Here is a 21,275-nt window from a genome sequence, read left to right as displayed (position 1 = left end):
ATCATCCATATGGATTAAGTGACCCGTCCACCGGGTATCATATAGGGGGCCAACAAATTCAGAGGATTCTTCTCTCGAGCGTGCCCAAGGGTTCGCAATTTTTCTTGCTAAGAACTCATCATAGACCAGTAGTTGGGTGGACTTGAAGAGAGAGGTGCCTCTTGTATTGACATCTGTATCGCAAATCACTTTTTTCAGGGCCAGGTTAAAGAGGACGCATGGTAAGGCATCCCTTTGTCTTAGATCTTAGTTGATGTTGGATGGTCTCGAGAGTGATCCTGCTGCTTTTATCTGACCTCGCACATTGGTCAGGGTCAGTCTTATCAATTTCGTCGAATTAGCGAATTCTTTAGTGGTCATGCATAGTTATACCCTGGCTATGCTGTCATAGGCGGCCTTGAAATGAATGAAAATATGGTGCAACTGATGGCCATATTCCACCGCTTGCCGTACAGAGAAAATTTGATCTATTGCTGATTTGCCTGGAGTAATGCCTCGTTCATATGGTCCAATGATTTTCTGGATGTATGGGGCTATCCGACCTAGCAAGGTAGCGGAGATATCTTATAGATAGTACTCAGCAACATTATACCTCTATAATTGCTACACTGGGTGATATCTTCCTTTTTATGCATAGGACAGAATATGCCCCGTTGCCAGTCATTAGACCTTGATTCGTTGTCCCACACTTTGAGCATTAGTTGGTGAACCGCTTGGTGTAGTTGGTCGCCTCCACATTCAACCAATTTGGCTGCAATTCCATCGGTTGCTGGCGACTTATGATTTTTAACCCCATGAACTGCACAGACTGTTTCTTCCATGCTTGATGGTGGCAGCATTTGTCCGTCGTCTTCAGTTGGCGGGACCTTCAACTCGTGGATATTTTGGTTGTTGAGCAGTTCATCAAAATACTCAATTCATCGCTCCAATATTCGCATTCTGTCGGAAATCAGATTTCCCTCTTTGTCTCGGCAGGATGAGCATCGAGGAGTATAAGGTTTCATCCTGCTGACTTGTTGGTAAAACTTCCGCGCCTCGTGCGGTTCCTCCCTGTACCTTTCAAGTTTGCATACCTGTTGGTTCTCCCAGGCTTCCTTTTTTCATCCGTGAAGTCACCTCTCCACTCGACGGAGTTCGTGATAAGTCTTTGCGTGTGCCTACGTTCTTTGAGAATGCATCATTACTCGGTATGCGACATTCTTCCGTTCCGTTGCTAGCTTACATTTATCGTCGAACCAAATGTTCCGACTTTTCTTGTGGCTGGGGCCAAGGATGTTTATGGCCGTATCAATGAGCTCCCTGGCTTGTGTGCCCATAGGTAACCTTTGGCCTTACTATTGCAGTGTATATTCAAAGTAGTATCTTCAGGGTGCAATCCCATTTTTCTCTAGCTATGAACCTGCAAATCATCAGAGCCTTCGCAGCTTTCCGACATGCATTTTCCAGAGTAACTTTTGGTTTAGTGTAATTCCTAAATATTTGACCGATAGACTTCGTGAACATTTTATTTTATGGAAAGTATTCTCGAATATGTCCAACGTTTTGTCCATGCCACTGGCCAGTAGAGGATGTATATGATGCTAAAACTCTCCATTTGGAGTATTAACTACTCATTTTTTGAGTTTTCAATGCCATTACTATGATTTCTTAGCTTTGTCCGCATTTAAATTTTTCGTACAGAAATAAAATTTCTCTTATAATTCGCTTTCAGCAAGAGCTTCATTTTATTATTTTTCATTGTATCCAACAGACTGTACGTTACCTTCTTATAAAAAAAAAATAGAAAACAAACAACTCCTTTTGCCGCCTTTCTAAACACTTATGTATTTCGTACGTTCGTGTCCGGTCTCAGTTTTGCTCGCTGCACATACGTTAAAAAACATGGAAGCGAGTTATTAGATTGAAAGGTGTCTGTTTTGGGCGAAGCAAATCGCTCACGTTTTTAAAGTTGGGTTGAGAAACTTGAACGGTAACTGCATGATAAAATATTAGCACAATTTTTCACGAGTTGAATGTTTTCAATGATTGAAAAGGAGGGAGAGAATCGCCTCTACCTCCACAAAATTGAACAATAAACTTTATGTTTCGGGTCATTGTCTTGTTACATTTTGAATGTTTGACGAATACCCAATTTCTCCATGCTGACATGGACACTTTTTTAAATCCACCGCATCCATATTTTCCTCCATAAACACCAAATTATCCACACCGTCTGCTCGGTGTCAGCCCCACACCATAACGCTTCCCTGGCCGTTTCAAAAAGTCGGATATATATTATTATTAAGCTTATTTGAGCAGTTATCAGAACGGGAAGTATATACCTAGATTTCATGTAAGTGGATTACACTAAATTTTCTCAGATGTTTGGGTTGGGCAGTTTTTCTACTAATTGAGACCTTTCATTTGATATCCCACACGGGTACATCAGGAGAATTAAATTTTTACATCATAGAAGATAATAAACGTAGAGATTTTGGTCTTGTGGTAGCTGCAACAGGTTTCTGTCGGGTCTCGGAAGATTTCAATTAGAAAATCCTTCTCGAGTGCATATTGTTCCGTTTCATGTTGCAAAGTGGCGACCTGATGCATCCTGCCAATATTTGAATAGGCAATTTAATGAATAGAAAACAAATTGATTCTTTTTTTATGAAAGAGAATAAACTCGTTGCCGCTTAATTAAATTAAACTTCATACTATTTAATGACGAAACTTCCGATTTTTTCAAGACGATAGCAAACACGAGTGAATTAAGAACAATTGTATGAATGCATGTAAACAGATTCTAGATCTCTAGGAGATGGTATACTAACATTTTATATATATTTATATTACCTTTGTTAGCACTGATGAAGGGAACAAGTGGTTCCCGAAATATCGGTTTTTGCAAAATAAAAATCGACACCAGCGAATAGGAAAACAAGTTTTCATTATTTCAAATAATTAATGGCTAGAAATACCTCGTAATTACACTCTTGTTCCAAACTCGTCAGATCTTGATTTCCACGCAGCATGCCCTAGATTAGAAACTGATTTCCCAATGGGTGTCGCGTGCAAATGACCAACGGACGGGCAGCTGACATACTACAGAGAAATTGATCCTAAGAGCTTTCGATAGACGTGATTTATGAGTTCATGTAACTGCTTGTTCGATTTAAACAAAGTAATTCATAATTACCGATAGCTAACGGTTCAACTTGAATCTAGGCCTTGAAGCGAATTAGAGCAATCAATTTCGAGACCGAAAGGGTAAGCGATGCGATCAGTATTCATCTCGCATAGGATTTTTATTCCGATTTGATTTAGATCATAGCTTACTCGGCCAGCATTAGCTCTCCAATCTACGATAGAAGTCACTCTGCCACCAGTGAGATTTGGAACGCGAAAAGCTAGTATTCTAATCACGAAGCCAGCCGGACGTAAATAATTCTTTATAAATTTTTCATAAATCTATTTCTATTGTTACTAATACCTTGCCATTATTTCGTTGTTGGGATTCTGTTTGATTCTAAATCATTTTCAAGAGCGAATGCGGATGTGGTTTTTTTTGGAGCGATTGAAACATTGATTCGAAAATCAATTATATATTTATGACACTCGAATGCAAGCTATCGCAGCCTTTTAGTTTATCACAAAGTTTCACCGGCCTTTATACGTCTGGTAAAGAGCGTGGAATAAAAATAAAAAAAATGTAATTAACAATCAGAATAGCCTATAACTTAACTCAATTATGAAAATGGAGAAGTCAAGAAACCGTGAAGGAGATTAATCTGCAAACTTCATGGCACATTAAGTGTTTTGATCGTGTAATAATTCATTATCTAATTGCAGTTTTGGTCAAATCAATTAAATATTCAGTTGTAATTAAGAACCGATCTCTAACTTTCAGATTGAAATGTTGTCGCTACAAATGCTGTTGAAAAGGACCACGATCACTCTGAGTGGAACTTGCACATTGGATCGAGAGTTTGCATTCAAATTGTTTGGCGGAACCATCATCAACCTTATCATACTCATTCAATTTGATAAAGTTCTATAATCCTCTTGGTTCGACTTGGTTTGACTTTATTTATTGATTTTATTAGGATAGAAAATGATGTTAAAACACGTTATGTATAAACTCAAATAATTTTATTCGAATACAATTAACAATAAAACATTGCTAATATATAAAATTTCAAGTCTAAATCAGTTACACTTATAAATAGTTATAGATACTGAATTATAGCCAGAGGTCACAGTTTATTCACAACAACTATAATTAGAGAAATGAAACTAATTCAAGATTTGACTTTTCGAGATTTACTATGTCACAGTAATTACGTACTTAGTTACTAAATTTAGTAAATCTCATTACGGTAGGTGTTGAAGAAATGACTTATGATTTCTGGTAAGTCTGGTGCGCGACATAAAAATTTATGACCGTACCGTGATGTGGCTTCAAATCGATGGAACTCAACTGGTCCCCACGATTTTGCACGATTGTCTAGCGCTATACGATACAATCGATAGCCCAGCTCGAAAGGAACAACTATATCGTCTTCAGCATGTAAAATCAGAACCGGCTGTCGGAATTCATTTATGTGTTTATCCGATTCGAAACGCAAGGAATTTGCATACATTGGTCGTGAAATTGTATGTTCGAACCAAGGCAAATTTCGGAAAAGCTGTGTGGAAAGAAGATTTTTTTTTGTATTTCATTTAATGGAGAAAAGCTTTTATGGGTTATATAGATGAGATCATGATGAGATGTGAAATAAGTAAGTAAGTAACTGCCTCTACAAGTCTTTATTCATAAATCGATTTTAAACTTACCGTAGAAAATGGATGTTGACGGATTTCGTCCCGGATACTTGTGAAGGGGCTTTCAAGAACAACAGCTCGCGGCTGCTGTTCTACGTTCATTTGCTGCAGAATAGAAAGTAAATGCGTCGATACTCCAGTGCCCAATGAATGACCCCATAAGAACACCGGGTTCTTTGTTAAGCTTCGAATATATTTATACACAGCCAGTGAGTCCAGTATGACCCCTTCTTCAGTGGGTTGTACTTTGTCTGAATCTCCGTAACCTCTATAGTCAAAAGCAATAACATGGTAGCCTAGGCGTCGTAGGAGTTTGTACAAATCAACTCGATGGGGTGCACCACGTGAGGAAGTGTTTCCATGCAAGTATAGAACAATCGTCGTTCCTGGTTGACGTAGCATTCGCTCGAAGAATGCTTGCTCATTTTGCTCATTAATATAAGGGAATTCGGCTTTCAACGCGGATTCATCCCTATCAAGAACGGGGTCCGATATATCTGTGGCGTTATTAATTTCTGCAAGAGCTTGCTAGAATATGATTTTTTTTATTTAATAAAGGTACTTGAAACTAAAAAAAATTAGTAAAGTACATGATGAGCGAAACTACTATAACTTTGAGTCAAAGGTGAAAGGAACTTGTAATTAGGACAATGATAAGTTCATGTTATTACCTCTGAGATTAGTACTTGATAAAGAGTGGGTGAATTAGTCTTCTAAAATCTCCCTTAATTTTTGAGTTTGAAATTAGAATGGAAAATAGATCGGCAATCGAAATTGCTATTCGTTCGATACTTTTTAAAGTTTTCACTCATTGAAAAGCGTAGAAAATCGTGGAGTATGTGCAAATATCCTATCACCATCTTTAGGTCTACAAAACCAAATATTGATTGTTCCAAGCTTCTGCTTTGTATTGAATGGGATCAGTTGGGGGCAGTCTATTATAACCTAGCCAAACAAAACAACTGAACTAACGACAAAGCGATTTTTCTACATATTTCTTGAAGATGCATAATTTAGAAGTATTTCCGCCCTCGCAATATTCATTTTTACGATTTGTTATGACTGTTCTTATGAAAGTACAAAAAGTGTACCGGCAAATAAACTGTTCAATAATCTCAAAAACTGCGCACAACCTGGGATTATTATGTTGTTATGTTAATACCGACCTGAGTTGCAAATGCAGAGCTGCATGCGACCAGGCGCGCGCCATGGGTAGCGGATAATGACGTGATCCACCGAGTCAGTTACGAATATCAGAAGTTAATGCTATAAATAAGTAATCGCGGACAAGCAAAACGTTTACCTTGGTGTCCGTTTGCCATTATTCCCACGAAGTTTTACTTGAGCTCGATGCGGAGTCGTCAATTAACCGGAATGAACAAAGGAGCAACTGAAGTAGTGGACCAATAAGACACTACATGAACCCAGTAGTCACGAGAAGTTTAGTTACTGCGAATGTCGACTCAATTTATAAGGAGGCCTTGACCACATTTCTTCACAGAATATGCTGAGATTCTCCCAGAATCTAGGCCAAAGATCCCAAAATTAAAGTTTACTTCGTCAACTAACAACATCACTCCTGCCGTTTGCAAAGATTTTTAGCTAATCGTTGCGATAGAGGTTCAAAGTTGGTCCGGACTGCCACGATTATTCATCTCAATAATCAACATCTTGAATCGAATAACAGAGGTATGCGTAGAATCACTTTACGCCGCGGCACCCAAGAACTTCTTGTAAATCCATCACCAAGAGTGTACAGGCGCCTTGCGAACATCCAGCCAATCGATGAATTTCTCGGGGAGCTGAAGCAGAAATTTGCGGTTTTCAGTTTTCAGCGAAAGACAGACAATATCTTGTTTTAGCAGAACCAAACGAGATTTTATAAAAATCTCATCAACTCAGGTCGGGAAAGTAACCTCGAGCTGGATCAGGTAGAAGATTTCTGGAGAAGTGTGTGGAGCCAACCCAGCCGTTGTTATTTAGAAACAGCGTGGCTCCCATAATTTATCCTTCATACGAAGCCTTCCCGAAATGACCATGTTTGGTATAACTGAAGTTGACATTGAAATAGCCTTTCAAAAGGCAAGCAATTGGAAGGCGCCAGGATTAGATAAGATTTACCACTTCTGGCTAAAGCGATTCAAGAGCTTTCACAAGGTATTAGCAAATCATTTCAATCAAATGATTGCCGATCCGAAATAAGGTCCACAATTTTTCACCAAGGGGATAACTTATATTCACAAGGGTGGCTTTTGCCCTTCAAAATGTCGACCAATTACTTGCCTTCCTGCCATTTGTAAGGTTTTCGCTTCAGTTCTGTGCGCGATCGTCTCAAATCATGTCGATGTTCATAAACTGATAGCTAAGGAGCTCCATATTACGTTAAACTTGTACAAAATCAACCCGAATGTGGTTCCTTTCCTCAGAACAGTAACGAAGAATTGGTTCACGAAGCTATCGGTATCCCCATAAACACCAGGAGAGATACCAATCAGGGGTGGAATCTTCCAAAATAAATCCCTAAGCACACTGCGATTTTTGTTTTGGTTTAATCCGTTATCCCATCTTTTGGGTGAAAGCAAATACGTTCCAAGTTAAACATAGCATACTGTCAAAATGTACATTGAATCATTTAATGTATATTCACAACATCAAATTGTATGTCAAAGACAAAAATCAACTTCACTCCTTACTGGACATAATCACCCAGCACAGTGGGGATATCAGCATACAGTTGAGTATCCAGTCCACATTGAGGGAATGGATTCTGACGACGTATATAAATACCTCGGCATATTGCAAGCAATGGCATCTGTTGTAGCAATGATTAAATCTAATTTGCTAGGGTAATTCGAACGGCGTCTGGATCTTGTCTTGAAAACTGAGCTTTGCCATTTCCATTCTTCTATATTCGTTCCGTGTAATACGGTGGAATAATACTGATTTAGAATCTGTCAATGGAGAGTAGTTCTTGCAAATAACAACCTCCACAATAGAACTACCGAAAAATTATGGATCTCGATGCTACGTCATCAGAGATGATGTGTTTGGTTTAATGAATTTTCTCATTTAAACTTGAAAAAAAACGAGAGTGCTTTGTAATCGACGTAGTCGTAACGTTAGACTGAAAAACAGCAAGAAAAATTCGGAACTACGGCCCCTGTCTCTGCAGCTTAGAACCACCGCGCCACTGCTTAAAGTTTGTTACATCCCCGATTGTCGCAAACAATCGGGGATGTAACAATACATACATCGCGTAGTCGCAAACATTGCGTTGAAACGCATCATCGCTATGATGCGGGCCTTTAGATGTTGCTTTCAGCCCATCCTTAGTTTAGTCCCCTCTCGGGCCAGTTGGTCGGGAAGATAGTTCGGGGCAAGAAAAAAGAAACAACGATTTTCCATGCAATCACCGCGACTCCGATAAGCGGGAAATACTAACACCAAATGGCGCTAAGCTATCCCACAAACGGAAACCGGTCTCTAAAAGTTTAAATGAACGAGCTTAAAACGAATCTAGTGGCATTATAGTTCTATTTTGGTGCTGATGTTGCCACTATCTATTTTGCCTTCATCATCATCATCAACGGCGGAACAACCGGTATCCGGTCTAGGCCTGCCTTAATAAGGAACTCCAGACATCCCGGTTTTGCGCCGAGGTCCACCAATTCGATATCCCTAAAACCTGTCTGGCGTCCTGATCTACGCCATCGCCCGTCTCAGGCAGGGTCTGCCTCTTCTTCTTTTTCTACGACAGATATTGCCCTTATAGACTTTCCGAGCTGGATCATCCTCATCCATACGGATTAAGTGACCCGTCCACCGTAACGTATTGAACCGGATTTTATCCACAACCAGACGGTCTTGGTACCGCTCATAGATTTCGTCGTTATGTAGGCTACGGAATCGTCCATCCTCATGTAGGGGGCCAACAATTCTTCGGAGGATTCTTCTTTCGAACGCGGCCAAGAGTTCGCAATTTTTCTTGCTAAGAACCAAGTCTCCGAGGAATACATAAGGACTGGCAAGATCATAATCTTGTACAGTAAGAGGTTTGATCCTATGGTGAGACGTTTCGAGCGCAACAGTTTTTGTAAGCTGAAATAGGCTCTGTTGGCTGACAACAACCGTGCGCGGATTTCATCATCATAGCTGTTATCGATTGTGATTTTCGACCCTAGATAGGAGAAATTATCGACAGTCTCAAAGTTGTCGTCTCCTATCTTTATTCTTCCCGTTTGACCAGTGCGATTTGATGTTGTTGGATGGTTGGTTTTCGGTGCTGACGTTGCCACCATATATTGCCTCGCCTTCATTGATGTGCAGCCCAAGACCTCGCGCCAATCACCGTCTGCTCGATCTGGATGAAGGCAGTTTGTACGTCTCGGGTTGTTGTTCCCATGATGTCGATATCGTCAGCATAGGCCAGTAGTTGGGTGGACTTAAAGAGGATCGTACCTCTTGCATTTACCTCAGCATCACGGATCACTTTCTCCAGGGCCAGGTTAAAAAGGACGCATGATAGGGCATCCCCTTGTTGTAGACCGTTGTTGATGTCGAATTGTCTTGAGAGTGATCCTGCTGCTTTTATCTGGCCTCGCACATTGGTCAGGGTCAGTCTAGTCAGTCTTATCAATTTCGTCGGGATACCGAATTCTATCATGGCCGTGTAGTCTTACCCTGGCTATGCTATCATAGGCGGCTTTAAAGTCGATGAAGAGATGGTGGAACTGATGTCCATATTCCAACAGTTTTTCCATCGTTTGCCGCAGAGATTTGCCTGGAGTGAAGCCTCTTTGGTATGGGCCAATGATGTTCTGGGTGTATGGGGCTATTCGGCCTAGCAAGATAGAGGAGAATATCTTATAGATGGTACTCAGCAACGTGATACCTCTATAATTGCTGCACTGTGTGATATCTCCCTTTTTATGTATGAGACAGATAATGCCTCGTTGCCAATCGGCAAGCATTGATTCGCTGTCCCATACCTTGAGCACAAGTTGATGAACCACTTGGTATAACTGGTCGCCTCTATATTTAACCAATTCGGCTGTAATTCCATCGGCTCCTGGCGGCTTATGATTTTTAAGACGATGAATTTCACGGACTGTTTCTTCTACACTTGGTGATGGCAATATTTGTCCGTCTTCAGTTGGCGGGACCTCCAACTCGCCAATATTTTGGTTGTTGAGCACTTCATCAAAATACTCAACCCAGTTTCACTTCATCAAAATACTCAACTCAAGTTTCAAGCCGATGAATTACACGGACTGATTCTCCTAAATTTGGTGGTGGCAGTATTTGTCCGTCGTCTTCAGTGGGCAGGACCTCCAACTCGCCGATGTTCTGGTTGTTCAGTAGCTCATCAAAGTACTCAACCCATCGCTCCAATATGCCCATTCTGTTGGAAATCAGATTTCCCTCTTTGTCTAGGCAGACTGAGCACCGAAGTGTATAAGGCTTCATCCTGCTGACTTGTTGGTAAAACTTCCGCGCCTGGTGCGTTGCTCCCTGTACTTTTCTAGTTCACAGACTTGTTGGTTCTCCCAGGCTTCCTTTTTCGGTCTGTGAAGTCGCTTCTCCTCGCTGGAGTTCGTGCCCTCGTTCTTTGAGAATGCAACATTACTCGGTATGCGGCATTCTTCCGTTCCGTTGCTAGCTTACATTCATCGTCAAACCGGCCATTCCGACTCCTTTTGCGGCTGGGGCCAAGTATGTTTGTGGCCGTATCCATGATAACGTTCTTCAGGTGGTTATGAAAATCATTTGTTGATGCTTCATCTCCAGGTCCTCTGTTGACTGCGGTTATTGCGGCATCCATTTCTCTCTTGCAGGTGTTGCGGAGGACTGTGTTGTGGATGGCTTAAGTGTTAACTCGCACTGGTTGTCAGAGAGGATTTTGGGTGGTGTTGTTATTCGAGCTCGGAACACCATGCCAACGAGATAGTGATCGGAGTCTATATTGGCCTCCCTATATGTTCTGACATTCATCAAGGCTGAGAGGTCGCGGCGTTCGATCAACACGTGGTCAATTTGATTGAAAGTGGTCCCGTCTGGAGAGGCCCATGTACGTTTGTGGACCGCTTTCCACGCAAACCATTTCAACAACCATTCCGTGTGACATTCCTAATTGAATGATCCGCAGACCGTTATCATTTGTACTTTGGTGTAAGCTATGGGAGCCAGCGTATTGCCTGAGGGTTCGTTCTACTGCTTCGTAGAAGGTATCCTTCTCTAACTCTACAATCTCCTCTGTAGGGGCGTGAACGTTAATGAGGCTTGTATTTCTAAATTTGCCTCGCAAGGGCAGAGTGCATAGTGGTTCGCTTATGTCTTCAAAGCCGATAACAGCAGGTTTCATTTTTTGGTTGACTAAGAAACCTACTCCGAGCACATGGATTACTGGATGGCCACTATAATATATGGTGTAGCGACTCTTCTCCAGGAAACCCGTTCCTGTCCAACGCATCTCCTGTAACGCTGTTACATCAGCCTTATATTGGGATAGGGTATCGGCTAGCTTCATCTCTGTACAGGGAGCGCACGTTCCATGAGAAAATGCACAAATCGTTATTCCTTTGTTGTTGCCGGGTTTGTCGTTGTGTTATCCGCCCAGTCCTGTTGTGGCTTCGTAACAAGTTGTTTTCCGTGTAGGGTTGTCAGCCCTACCCAACTTCCAACCTGGAGGACAAGTTGGTAGAATTTGTCCCGTTTTTAGGCGCGGGAAACTCGCCTTCATCCTTCTCCGTCTGCAGTTTTTCGTTAAGAAAGAACTCCCAGCGGTCACCACGTGGAGGTGGAGATAGGATTTGGTAGTAGAGCTGTTGGTGTTGGTTCAGCAGGCGTTTCCCAGGTTTTATGCTGCATTGTGGATACCAATCCACGTTGCGCCCTGGAACCTATACGACCGTTCGACCACATCACCATTAATGTGCAAGCAAGGTTGCAAGGTTTCATTAATGTGCAAGCGCAAGATCTCGCGCCGCCTGATCGATCTGGATGAAGGCATTTTATACCTCACGGGTTGTTTTTTCTAGCATAGGCCAATAGTTGGGTGGACTTGAAGGGGATGGTGCCTCTTGTATTTACATCAGCTGGATGCATGATAGAATTGTTTTACACCGTCGTTGATGGTGTGTGGTTTTGGAAGTGAACCTGCTGTGTTTATCTGGCTTCACAAGAGTTTTTCCATAGCTTGCTGCAAAGAGATTTGCCTGGAAGCCTATTTGGTATGGGCCGATGATATTGTGGACGTATGGGGCTACTTGGCCTATAATGATAGCAGAGAATATATTATAGGTGGTACTCAACAATGTGGTATTTTTATAATTGTTAAATTATGTGATATCCTTCAACAGTATGATGGGTTATCACACTTTCCTTAACTGTATTAATGAGCAGACTACCGAAGTCGTTGATCCACTTTATAAATCTCGGAACGGTTGCTTCGCTCCAAACTTGATGTCGCTTAATGCACTAACTGCGCTAGATCAACCTTCCTTGTTTTGTGCAAAATTTGGAAATGCAGTTATCTCAACACTAGTATCAAGTCGATGTTGTTTCCGTGCTGCTATATGAGAGCAGTATATAAAGAGTGACCTTCACTGTTGCTGGAAAGCCTCAAGCCTTCGTCAAAACTTATCTACAATGTGTTATCGGGATACTCTTGCTCGGTACAATTTCGAACGAAGAACTTCATGCATAGTTACTCGTGGGCGTGTTGATCAGAGGGCGGAAGTGGCAGCGGATAGGACGCACATTAGGGAAGAGCGACAATCCCATGCAGTGAAATCCACTATGCTAAGATGGCCGATGGATGGGTTGCCCAGAAACACATAGTGCAAAACAGTAGAGGACTGCAAGCTCTTCGGGAAGTCTTGAAGGTAGCTAAAATACATTAGAGCAAACCGCAATGATAGTGCGTAGGCGTTGCTGATGCGCTATGCCTCATTCAGGGATAACTGAAAGCCATATACGCATGTTTGTTCTATAGAACAGACCAAACAATTCAATTCAAATGAATAAAAAATCAAGAGTTTCTGAAGAATGTGGGTTTCTCCTTCCTTTCCCTACTTTCAATAATATTGCAATTCTATCATCGTGCGTGAATGAAATTTCTGGCAAGCTGTATTTCACTCAGGAATTATGATTAAATAACGGTTCATATACGTAGGCAACATAATTTCTCCCATACGTCCCATTTTACTTTCGATTGCCGGCATAAACAGTTGAGTGTAATCATTTCATTTCAAACTGCCAAATATCTCGTACCCTAAGTGTTTTGAAAACAAAAATATAAAAACATGAAGGAATATATATGTATCGACAGCGGAGTTTTAGTCATTTCGTTCATTATATGCCTTTTAAAGTGAAACATAAGTGCTTTGAGTACTCACATCATTCAAATGGAACCGCTCGTTAAATTTTTTCACAACATACGTCGGTAAAACATGCCAAACCCCAACTTTCAAGTTGATCGGCTTCGCTTGGGAATTGTCCTTCACTTCCACATAGAAATTTCGAGTGGCATAGAGGTCTATCTTATCTGGTCTTTTGAAATCCAAATCTCGTGGATATGACACTGCAATAAACATTAGGTAACACGTTATTATGCCAAAGAAAATATATGAAAACATATTTACCGAAAGTTAAAAACAAAATATTTCGCTGCAATGACACCGAATACTTAAACAGCAACGGCAGAATAACAAACACTATAAAGCAGCATAATAAACTCAATTTTAACGACCCGTAGGCAATTCTGAAATGTAAACAATATTATAAGGCTAGAATTATGCAGAGAACATATTCAATTTGTAAGCCCTAACATCCTAAAACTAAGAAGCGTGTATCTATCAGAGGTATTGTGCCGATGTTTTATTAAGCTCAAAATTTTTCATAAATGCAAAGCCATTAATTAGATACGTTCAATTCTACGAAAATATATGGTAACAATCTATGTTCGCTCTACACTAAACATGCTATTAATATTGACTCGTAAAGAGAGTTCACAGAAACTCAACAATTTACTAAATAAGCATAACACTTTCTAGATCACTTGACTAATGAATATACAGTACTCAGGATGAAAATTACAACTGACACAAATTAGAGCACAATGAAAAATAAACCTTACAGATCACGAACAGTAAGTGAAAAATTTGTGAAATATGCTCTAATTTAGAATCTCGATTATAATTATAAAAATCGTAATTTTTGCTAAGTTCGTATAACCAAAGATTTAGGCATATAAAAATATAGATGTAATAATGTCAAGCACTACCTCAGAGTGAACTTTTCTTGCTTTCAATCAATACTCAATAGTTTTCAAACAAAAGGGCCCAAATAAGTATACTAGTACCACACTGACGCCTAAATAATTAAGACATGTCAAGAGCGGTAAAAGTCACCGATGTGTCGGATCCGAGGAATCGATTTTTTGGCATTAATTGTATCTAGATATAGTGTAGAATATATAGGCAAAGTGATTTTTTGATATTCGGAGTCGTTCGGAAATTACAGTGTTAAACAGGTAAAATGTCACATGCCAGATTTATGTCGATCACCGTAATAAAGCACGTATTTATCAGTCCGAATAACGTTCGAATGACTTCGCTAAAATTGTAAGAAGTGAAGCCAAGGGTCTACATGTGTTTCTTCAAGAAACCGAAGGTTTATGGACTAGGTATAGTAGATTAATGGTCAGTTAAGATTTTATGGTTAAAAATCGCATTCTCCTTTTGAAAATCTGCTGCCACCATAACTCAAAATCTATCCAACGATTTTTTTTGAAATTTTCACGATTTATTCAGAACATATTTCTTCGGGTCGCAAACTAGGATAATTTTGATTCATTCGGTAAACAAAAAATATTAAATAGTTTTCAAATAATCCTAGTTTGCGGACTGTGGTTAAGTCCGCGCGTTAAAACGCCGTTGACATTTTGTCTTTCAGCTGATCACAGTGCCCTCTAGTGTGGCTTCAGAAAAACACCTTTTTGGAGATGGGTGTATAAGCTATGCTATCGGGCTGGAAAAATTACTACGCATGTTCAAGATACTAATAATTATATGGTGAAAAATTCGTATTTGTACCCATATCCAGCTCTTCACAAAGAATTAAAAAAAAAATAGCCTTTACACGGGGTGACCTCCTTAATGAACTCATTCTCCGAAATTAACCAACCGAATACTCTGAAAAAATCATGAATCTGCCTCTATATGCTTCCCAGGCCTCAAAATAATCTCCATTTCCATATCTATTCAAATTAAGTTAATAATTAATAGTGCTATGTTTTCTTGAAAATTGAAACCCCCCTTAAGTTTATCCCAGAATTATAAAATTTGCAGTATTATAGATTATAGTATGGAGCATGATATCTCCGAGTTTCATCCAAATCGTATTATTACTGATATATTAACTCAAAGTTGTCTTTTCCGTATAAATTTATTGCAATCCAAAATACCAAATACGATACTAAAGTGATAGTTTGACATGCTACATACACATATGCATTATGGGCTAAATACATAAGAAACAAACAAAACCCTTCATACCTGAAGTGCCAAGCTTCCGGTTTCCCAACTTGTTTTATAACTACAGTGAGAAGAAGTATGGAAATATTTCTATTTGATGCCCATAATGGTCATTAGGATCGAGATTTCCAACTCCAAAGAACAAGCAAATGTTGACGGTTTTAACCAACATGCTTGGACATAGTAAAATCAGCACCGTTATATATTTAACGTCCCTATTCAATGGTATGCTTCAGTTATGTTACTTTCCGAATTATTGAAGGATACCCATAAATACATTGCAGAACCAAAGCAAAAGAGTACTTTTCGGCAATATTCTTTATTATAACACAAATATTTAGCAAAGTTTACCTAAAGGACTTAAATAGAAGATCGAAAGGTCCTCCCGACTAACTTACAAGAATTATTATACTATATATTATCATCGTATATTTCTGGTTGATAGTTCAAGGTCAAGTGCAATGAAAATTATTCGAACTACTACTACAGTAATGGAGCTAGAGTTCCCCAGGAAAGCGTACTCGGACCAATTTTGTATCTTACTTACATGTCGGATGTTTACGGATGACACAGCAATTTTGAGCTTATATATATTGTGTTTCGAAACTCTATCTGGAGCAAGTGGAGAGGTGGCTTAAGAACCTCCTGTCTATAAAATAACAAATAACAAGTCGGGAAATCGGAAGTTGGACGCTTTCGGTATGAAACGTTTTGTGTATTTCTTTTATGAAAACATTTGAGTGGACATTTGTCTCACCTAGCACGTAATATATGCATGTATGATGCGAGAATATCTACTTTCGCGAAATACTGACATTCAAAGTTTTAAATTTGAGCAGAAGCGACAACTTTGACCTATTATAACTTTGTTAGTTATAATGCGATTTTTACCAAATTTGGTAGGATCATGTTTTATGATATAGCCTACTGCTGCAAAATTTCGTGATTCTGTAATGCAGTCAATTACTAAAAATTATAGTAATATACAATTATTAACTTTATTTAAACAGATGTTGATATGGAGGGTATTTCGAAGCCTGCGCACCATATAGCCTTTTGATTTTGTTTTCAGATTTTTCTGCTTCTGAGAATGGCTTCGTGAAAGAAATGATCACTCCCAACCTCCCGCACTCCCCACCTTTCCAACAAATACCAAAACTAAGGCTTTGGAAATACTAAACGAGATCTTTCATTTGATACCTCACATGACTATATTTGATGAAAAAAATGCACTCCCTCCCCCTTAAATTCGACATAGAATGATATAACTTACTGTATGTATGTGTGTTCACAGTTCCTACATTTCCATCAAATTTGAAATGGGTGTGACAGACAGAGAAACAGACAGACGATTTTAAAAATGTTTTGTTTAAAAAAAGAATGAATATAAAAGCTGTCACATCACTGAAGAGCTTGGAAGAACTTGTTTGAATTCTCAAATTCGTTTTCCATATTCTAGAATTTCTTTACTAGCCGCGAAAATTCCTAATTTCAATCCCCTACAACTCGTAAACCAAATAAAAAGAGTTCTTAAGGAATGCTAACCAATAATTCTAAGAAACAATAGACTGAAAGTCTCAGATCCAGTTATTCCTAGAGTCAAGTTGCTTTTCAAGATTGATAACCCAATCAAGGAGATGAGCCAAACTGTTCCCATGGAAATGTGTCCCACGCATCCAATTGTCAAATGGTTAGGTAAATCTTTCCAGAATATGGAAAAACAGTTTGAAACTAGATTCGCCAAAGAATCAAGCGAGTTGTTCCAGGCCCTTCAGTTTATTAGTGAAGTAGAGGTAGACGAAATATTAATACATTTTGATGTCAAAGCTCTTTTTTTCAAAGTCCCCCCAATCAGGGAATTCCGTTCACCAAAGGGTGGAGCGTCTCTCTACTTACGTTGCCAATGAGCCACGCAATTCATCTGCCTCTTGACCCGTTTTTCCAAGAAAGTTGTCACAAACTTAGAGTATGTTGTTATTCTTCACGAGCAACTACCTTCCTTGCGTTTGTGGATTGCTTTGCATTCCTTAGCATGATGGCAACGGGGATTACTCCCGCGATCACAACCAGTTCTGAGACAGCGCGGTACTACCCGCAGAGCTCTCCATCTCTTGGCAAGATGCTACCAATAAATTCTTGTCAAGAGCATTAGCCCAACTGCGATGCACTCATAAGAAGATGTCTCCTGCTAAAAATAAGACCCTTAAAGTTTGCCATTAGCCAGACTATCGTGAGAGGCCTTTCAGAAACCAGGCCTTAGGATGAGCCCATCTGCTACTCCTGAGGAAATCTTCATCCTCTTCTGGTCCGATAGCATTAGATAATTCCTCAATATACGCAATTTTCTAGTGTGCCTAGAAGGAGGAAGCGCTACTCTTTGACGGCGGGTGTTGCCTTGGGGATAAGTCTCCCGGAGCATATATTACTTCGACGATTCTACTGATGAGCTTTTCGAGCGTTTCCGGCTGTGCCAAGCCAGCGGATACCAGCGAAAAGTAAAAATGTCCCCTTCCGGTAAGCATAGCATGCGTCGAGCAGTAGTCCAGCCGATGGTGAAACACCAGTTCATACACCGCTGATACTGTCGGGATTTAGCGCCTTCTTTTTTATCTTCCACCTCGATCATAGTGAAAAGTAGACAATCTTGGGTGCTTTTCATGATTTTGTTATAAACCTGAAAGGGATCCGTAGGTGATATTATCCACACATCTGTTTCTCTGAGCCACGATTTTTCGGGTGATAAGTTTATAATCGAGCCCCCACGGAGCACGGTGCTGGCAGGGGCTAGTCTACGAGCTAGATGGGACCAGCAGCGAGCTTTGATTTTTATCGCCCTGGCGGAGCTTATAGCATTCCCTCCAACAAATGTACAAAAGTCTTACCACGGCAGTCCTCAGCAGGTCATAACTGCATTTACGAGAGTTACAGCGGCATCACGGTCTAAAGTTTCCTCCACCGCAGCTCTGCCTGTCCCAAAAGTTTAGACGAATCTCCCAATGTGCACCTTGGCGAGAACTCCACTATTCCATTTGTACGTAGCCCGCAAATTTTCGACAATTTTGCATTTTTCATATATAGCCGGCACTGAGAACGAAGCTGACACTGTGCCATATTTACACATTTTTTATTGCAATTCCAATTGCATTAGCAAGATGATATTTCATTGATTCTGCTGATATCTTAGTGTTGTAGAAGGAGGAGTCGACGGCCATTTTGTGTGTTCGTGCAATGTGTAATAGTAAGTACGTTGCATTTATCTTATGTATATTGGAATGATGACTAGTAGTGCACTTTATATATTGCGCACGCTGCTCTATACTTGATTTTGGAAATAATCAAATGTATTTCTTGCCGTTTTTCCCAAATATATGTGTGTTTATGTGTGTGTTTCTTATCTTTCATTCCCGAAATGTACGTGTACAGTATGTATTAATGAATGATGATGATGATGATGACAACTTTTCCCCTTACAGCTAGACTCTTTTGCACGTTTCCGTATGTGTGTATACACTTAGCAAGTCAAATTACTCACTCTAGTGACTCTAGTGGGATATTGATATTGTTGTGGATTGCAGTAAATTTACACGGAAGAGACAATTTTTAGCTATTGTATCTTTGTCAGTAACAGTACGAATTTCATCCAAATTTGAGGAAATCATGTTTCATACTATATGCTGTATTACTACTACTTTTATTACTATCATAACCGAGATGGGTTTCTAGTCAATTTTCCGAAAACATAATAATATACTATACGGCAAATTTTTAATTTTTCAGTTGCAGAGTTTCTCCCCTCCGCACTCCCCGCCTATACAGCAAATGCCAAAACTAAAACCATCTTCGGAAAGTATTAATCGAGATCATTCATTTGATACGCCACATGAGTTTCAATTTCATATTTAGGTAATGAGGGGAATTTCAAAAGACGCACACATTTCATGTAGCATGATAGCCGTTTCTAATAACCAGGGTTATTAATTATATATTGTATTTATTTCCGGTTATTTACGATAAAATTACACTTCCATTCCATTCAAAGTGCCCTGTCTGGGGCGCATAAATTGTCGCAGGAATTGAAGGTACTACGCCGTTCTACATATATTAACAACTCTTAAAATGTATTGTGTGACAATCTTGAAACATACATATATATGTATGATTAGATTAAAAATACTGCTAAATATAGATAGAATAATATTGAAACCGATTCATCAAATTAATTCAACAATATACTCGTGCACAATATCCTACATTAAAAGGCCTAGGCGTAATCGTCAGTAATCTATGAATAGAAAATTAACATGAGTAATACATTGTTTATTACATTTCAGACAAGGAAAAGAAGCCAAATTACCATGTACACCCTACCCCTACCTACCACCCTACCCTTGCCCATAATTAATCAAAATCAATTAAAGACAGATAAATATGAAAAAAGTCATCAAAAGGGCATTATCGTTTAGAAACCTAAACGGGGGGGGGTTAAGGGTTTGTCGCAACTAATAAAACATTTTGTTGCTACTGATCTTTATCAACTGTTGATTTTCGAAGATGCTAAATGGACATTCACACCATTATTCTGTCTATACGCGACCTCAACTTTTGTATATCTATACTGCGGACAGAAGGGATTTTATCAGTCAGAATAAAAAAGTAGAACAGAAATAAATGAAGCATGTTATCATGTAGCTCATTTATCAAAGGTGAAGCTAGAGCTCCTATCCTGGATGAATATTTCAACAGCTGCAAAGTAGTAGAGCCTACAACAGGGCGCTGGAAAAGAAAATAGTTTTATGAATAAAGCATCAGCTGAGCCGTATATGTTTGATGATGAGGTGAAAGCAGGCTGGGATTATTTCCTGGTTGAGATATTCTGGTTGGGTAAGAGATTATTGACAGTTGAGAAATACTCAACACCTACGCCAGCAAGACACTTTTTTGTAAAAACATGAACAAACTCTTTGTCCAATAATATGAAAATTGGCAAGACGAAAGGTTGGTCACACACGACAACATAAAGTGAAAATTGTAATTTTACCCTAAAGGAAAACTTCTTTAAAAAATACGAATGCAACGACCATATAACCTTGCACTATTATTTATTGTGGTTTCTGGAATGGTGGGATTGAAGGAGCTATAGAAAGAAGCCATCACATATACCAATTTCCACACGCAATACCGTAAAAGTTCAAAATATGTGATATTTTGAATCACCTCATTATGCAGAAAGTATGGATACTACTTTTCCCGGTAGAAACAAGAAATTGAGCATATACGTATGCTCACTGGCCCCTGCTCATACAAAAAAGCATGACCATCAATTGCAAACGAAAATCCTTTCTGGATATTTTGCGCGGATCTTGTCTTCACTATAAAAGTAAAAAAAAAAATTAATATATTCTTTTACTTTAGCATTTATCCTTCTTCTTGCGGCTTGTCTCGATAGTATTCACCACTCTTCCCGGTCGTTTTCTCGTGGTTGTTTAGCTATCGAACTAGTTGCTTACAAGATATTTTATCTGAATGTTAAAGCGGCAAATATCCTGTCTATGAGGCCACGTATACTGTCGATATTCTGTAGTGGAATACACTTGGCAAAATCGGAATATGTCTTGCTTGGGAAAATGTGTAAATACAAGTGAATTTCTTGCGAACACAGTATGTGAACAATAGACTCAACTTGTAGAACTTTTGCAAGATTTAGTAACTGAGAAAAAGCTACATAATAATGGCCCTATTTCCAAGGTGATGTTAGTAGGTAAAATTTTTTAGAAGAGTACAAAGATTTCTTCTAATAGTTTCCTTCATCAATATTGTTAAAATTAACGCATACATGAATGAATGAGTAGCCGGTACACTGCAGTGGAACATGTCCTATGCATACGTATATAGTAGATAACCTTTAAAATACAATACTACAGTCATCATTCTTCTCTAATT

The 21,275-nt window shown here is 39.4% G+C and overlaps 2 protein-coding genes across 13 annotated transcripts in view; one reads left to right on the top strand and one right to left on the bottom strand.

The window, feature by feature from the left end:
- The window catches only part of LOC119653909 (putative gustatory receptor 36a), a 60,714-nt gene extending 56,659 nt beyond the window's left edge, over positions 1–4,055 (top strand). For 2 of the 5 annotated variants that reach the window (XM_038059054.1, XM_038059059.1), the window contains exon 2: positions 3,887–4,055. In XM_038059054.1, coding sequence (XP_037914982.1) covers positions 3,887–4,036 — 150 coding nt within the window. In that variant the 3' untranslated portion in view covers positions 4,037–4,055. The other 3 variants (XR_005249780.1, XR_005249778.1, XR_005249779.1) reach the window with 3 other exon arrangements.
- Positions 4,056–4,111: 56 nt separating this feature from the next.
- The window catches only part of LOC119653907 (lysophosphatidylserine lipase ABHD12), a 36,444-nt gene continuing 19,280 nt past the window's right edge, over positions 4,112–21,275 (bottom strand). For 7 of the 8 annotated variants that reach the window (XM_038059044.1, XM_038059048.1, XM_038059051.1 and 4 more), the window contains 4 exons: positions 13,443–13,561; positions 13,197–13,381; positions 4,813–5,328; positions 4,112–4,664 (listed from right to left, as the gene is read on the bottom strand). In XM_038059044.1, the coding sequence (XP_037914972.1) occupies positions 4,338–4,664; positions 4,813–5,328; positions 13,197–13,381; positions 13,443–13,561 (1,147 nt within the window). In that variant the 3' untranslated portion in view covers positions 4,112–4,337. The remainder of the gene's footprint in view (positions 4,665–4,812; positions 5,329–13,196; positions 13,382–13,442; positions 13,562–21,275) is intronic. The other variant, XM_038059049.1, reaches the window with a different exon arrangement.

This window comes from Hermetia illucens, chromosome 4 (assembly GCF_905115235.1).
Source record: "Hermetia illucens chromosome 4, iHerIll2.2.curated.20191125, whole genome shotgun sequence".
NCBI classification, from domain to species: Eukaryota; Metazoa; Arthropoda; class Insecta; order Diptera; family Stratiomyidae; genus Hermetia; species Hermetia illucens.
Note: the sequence above shows the minus strand (reverse complement) of the source record. Positions and strands in the feature narration are given on the sequence as shown.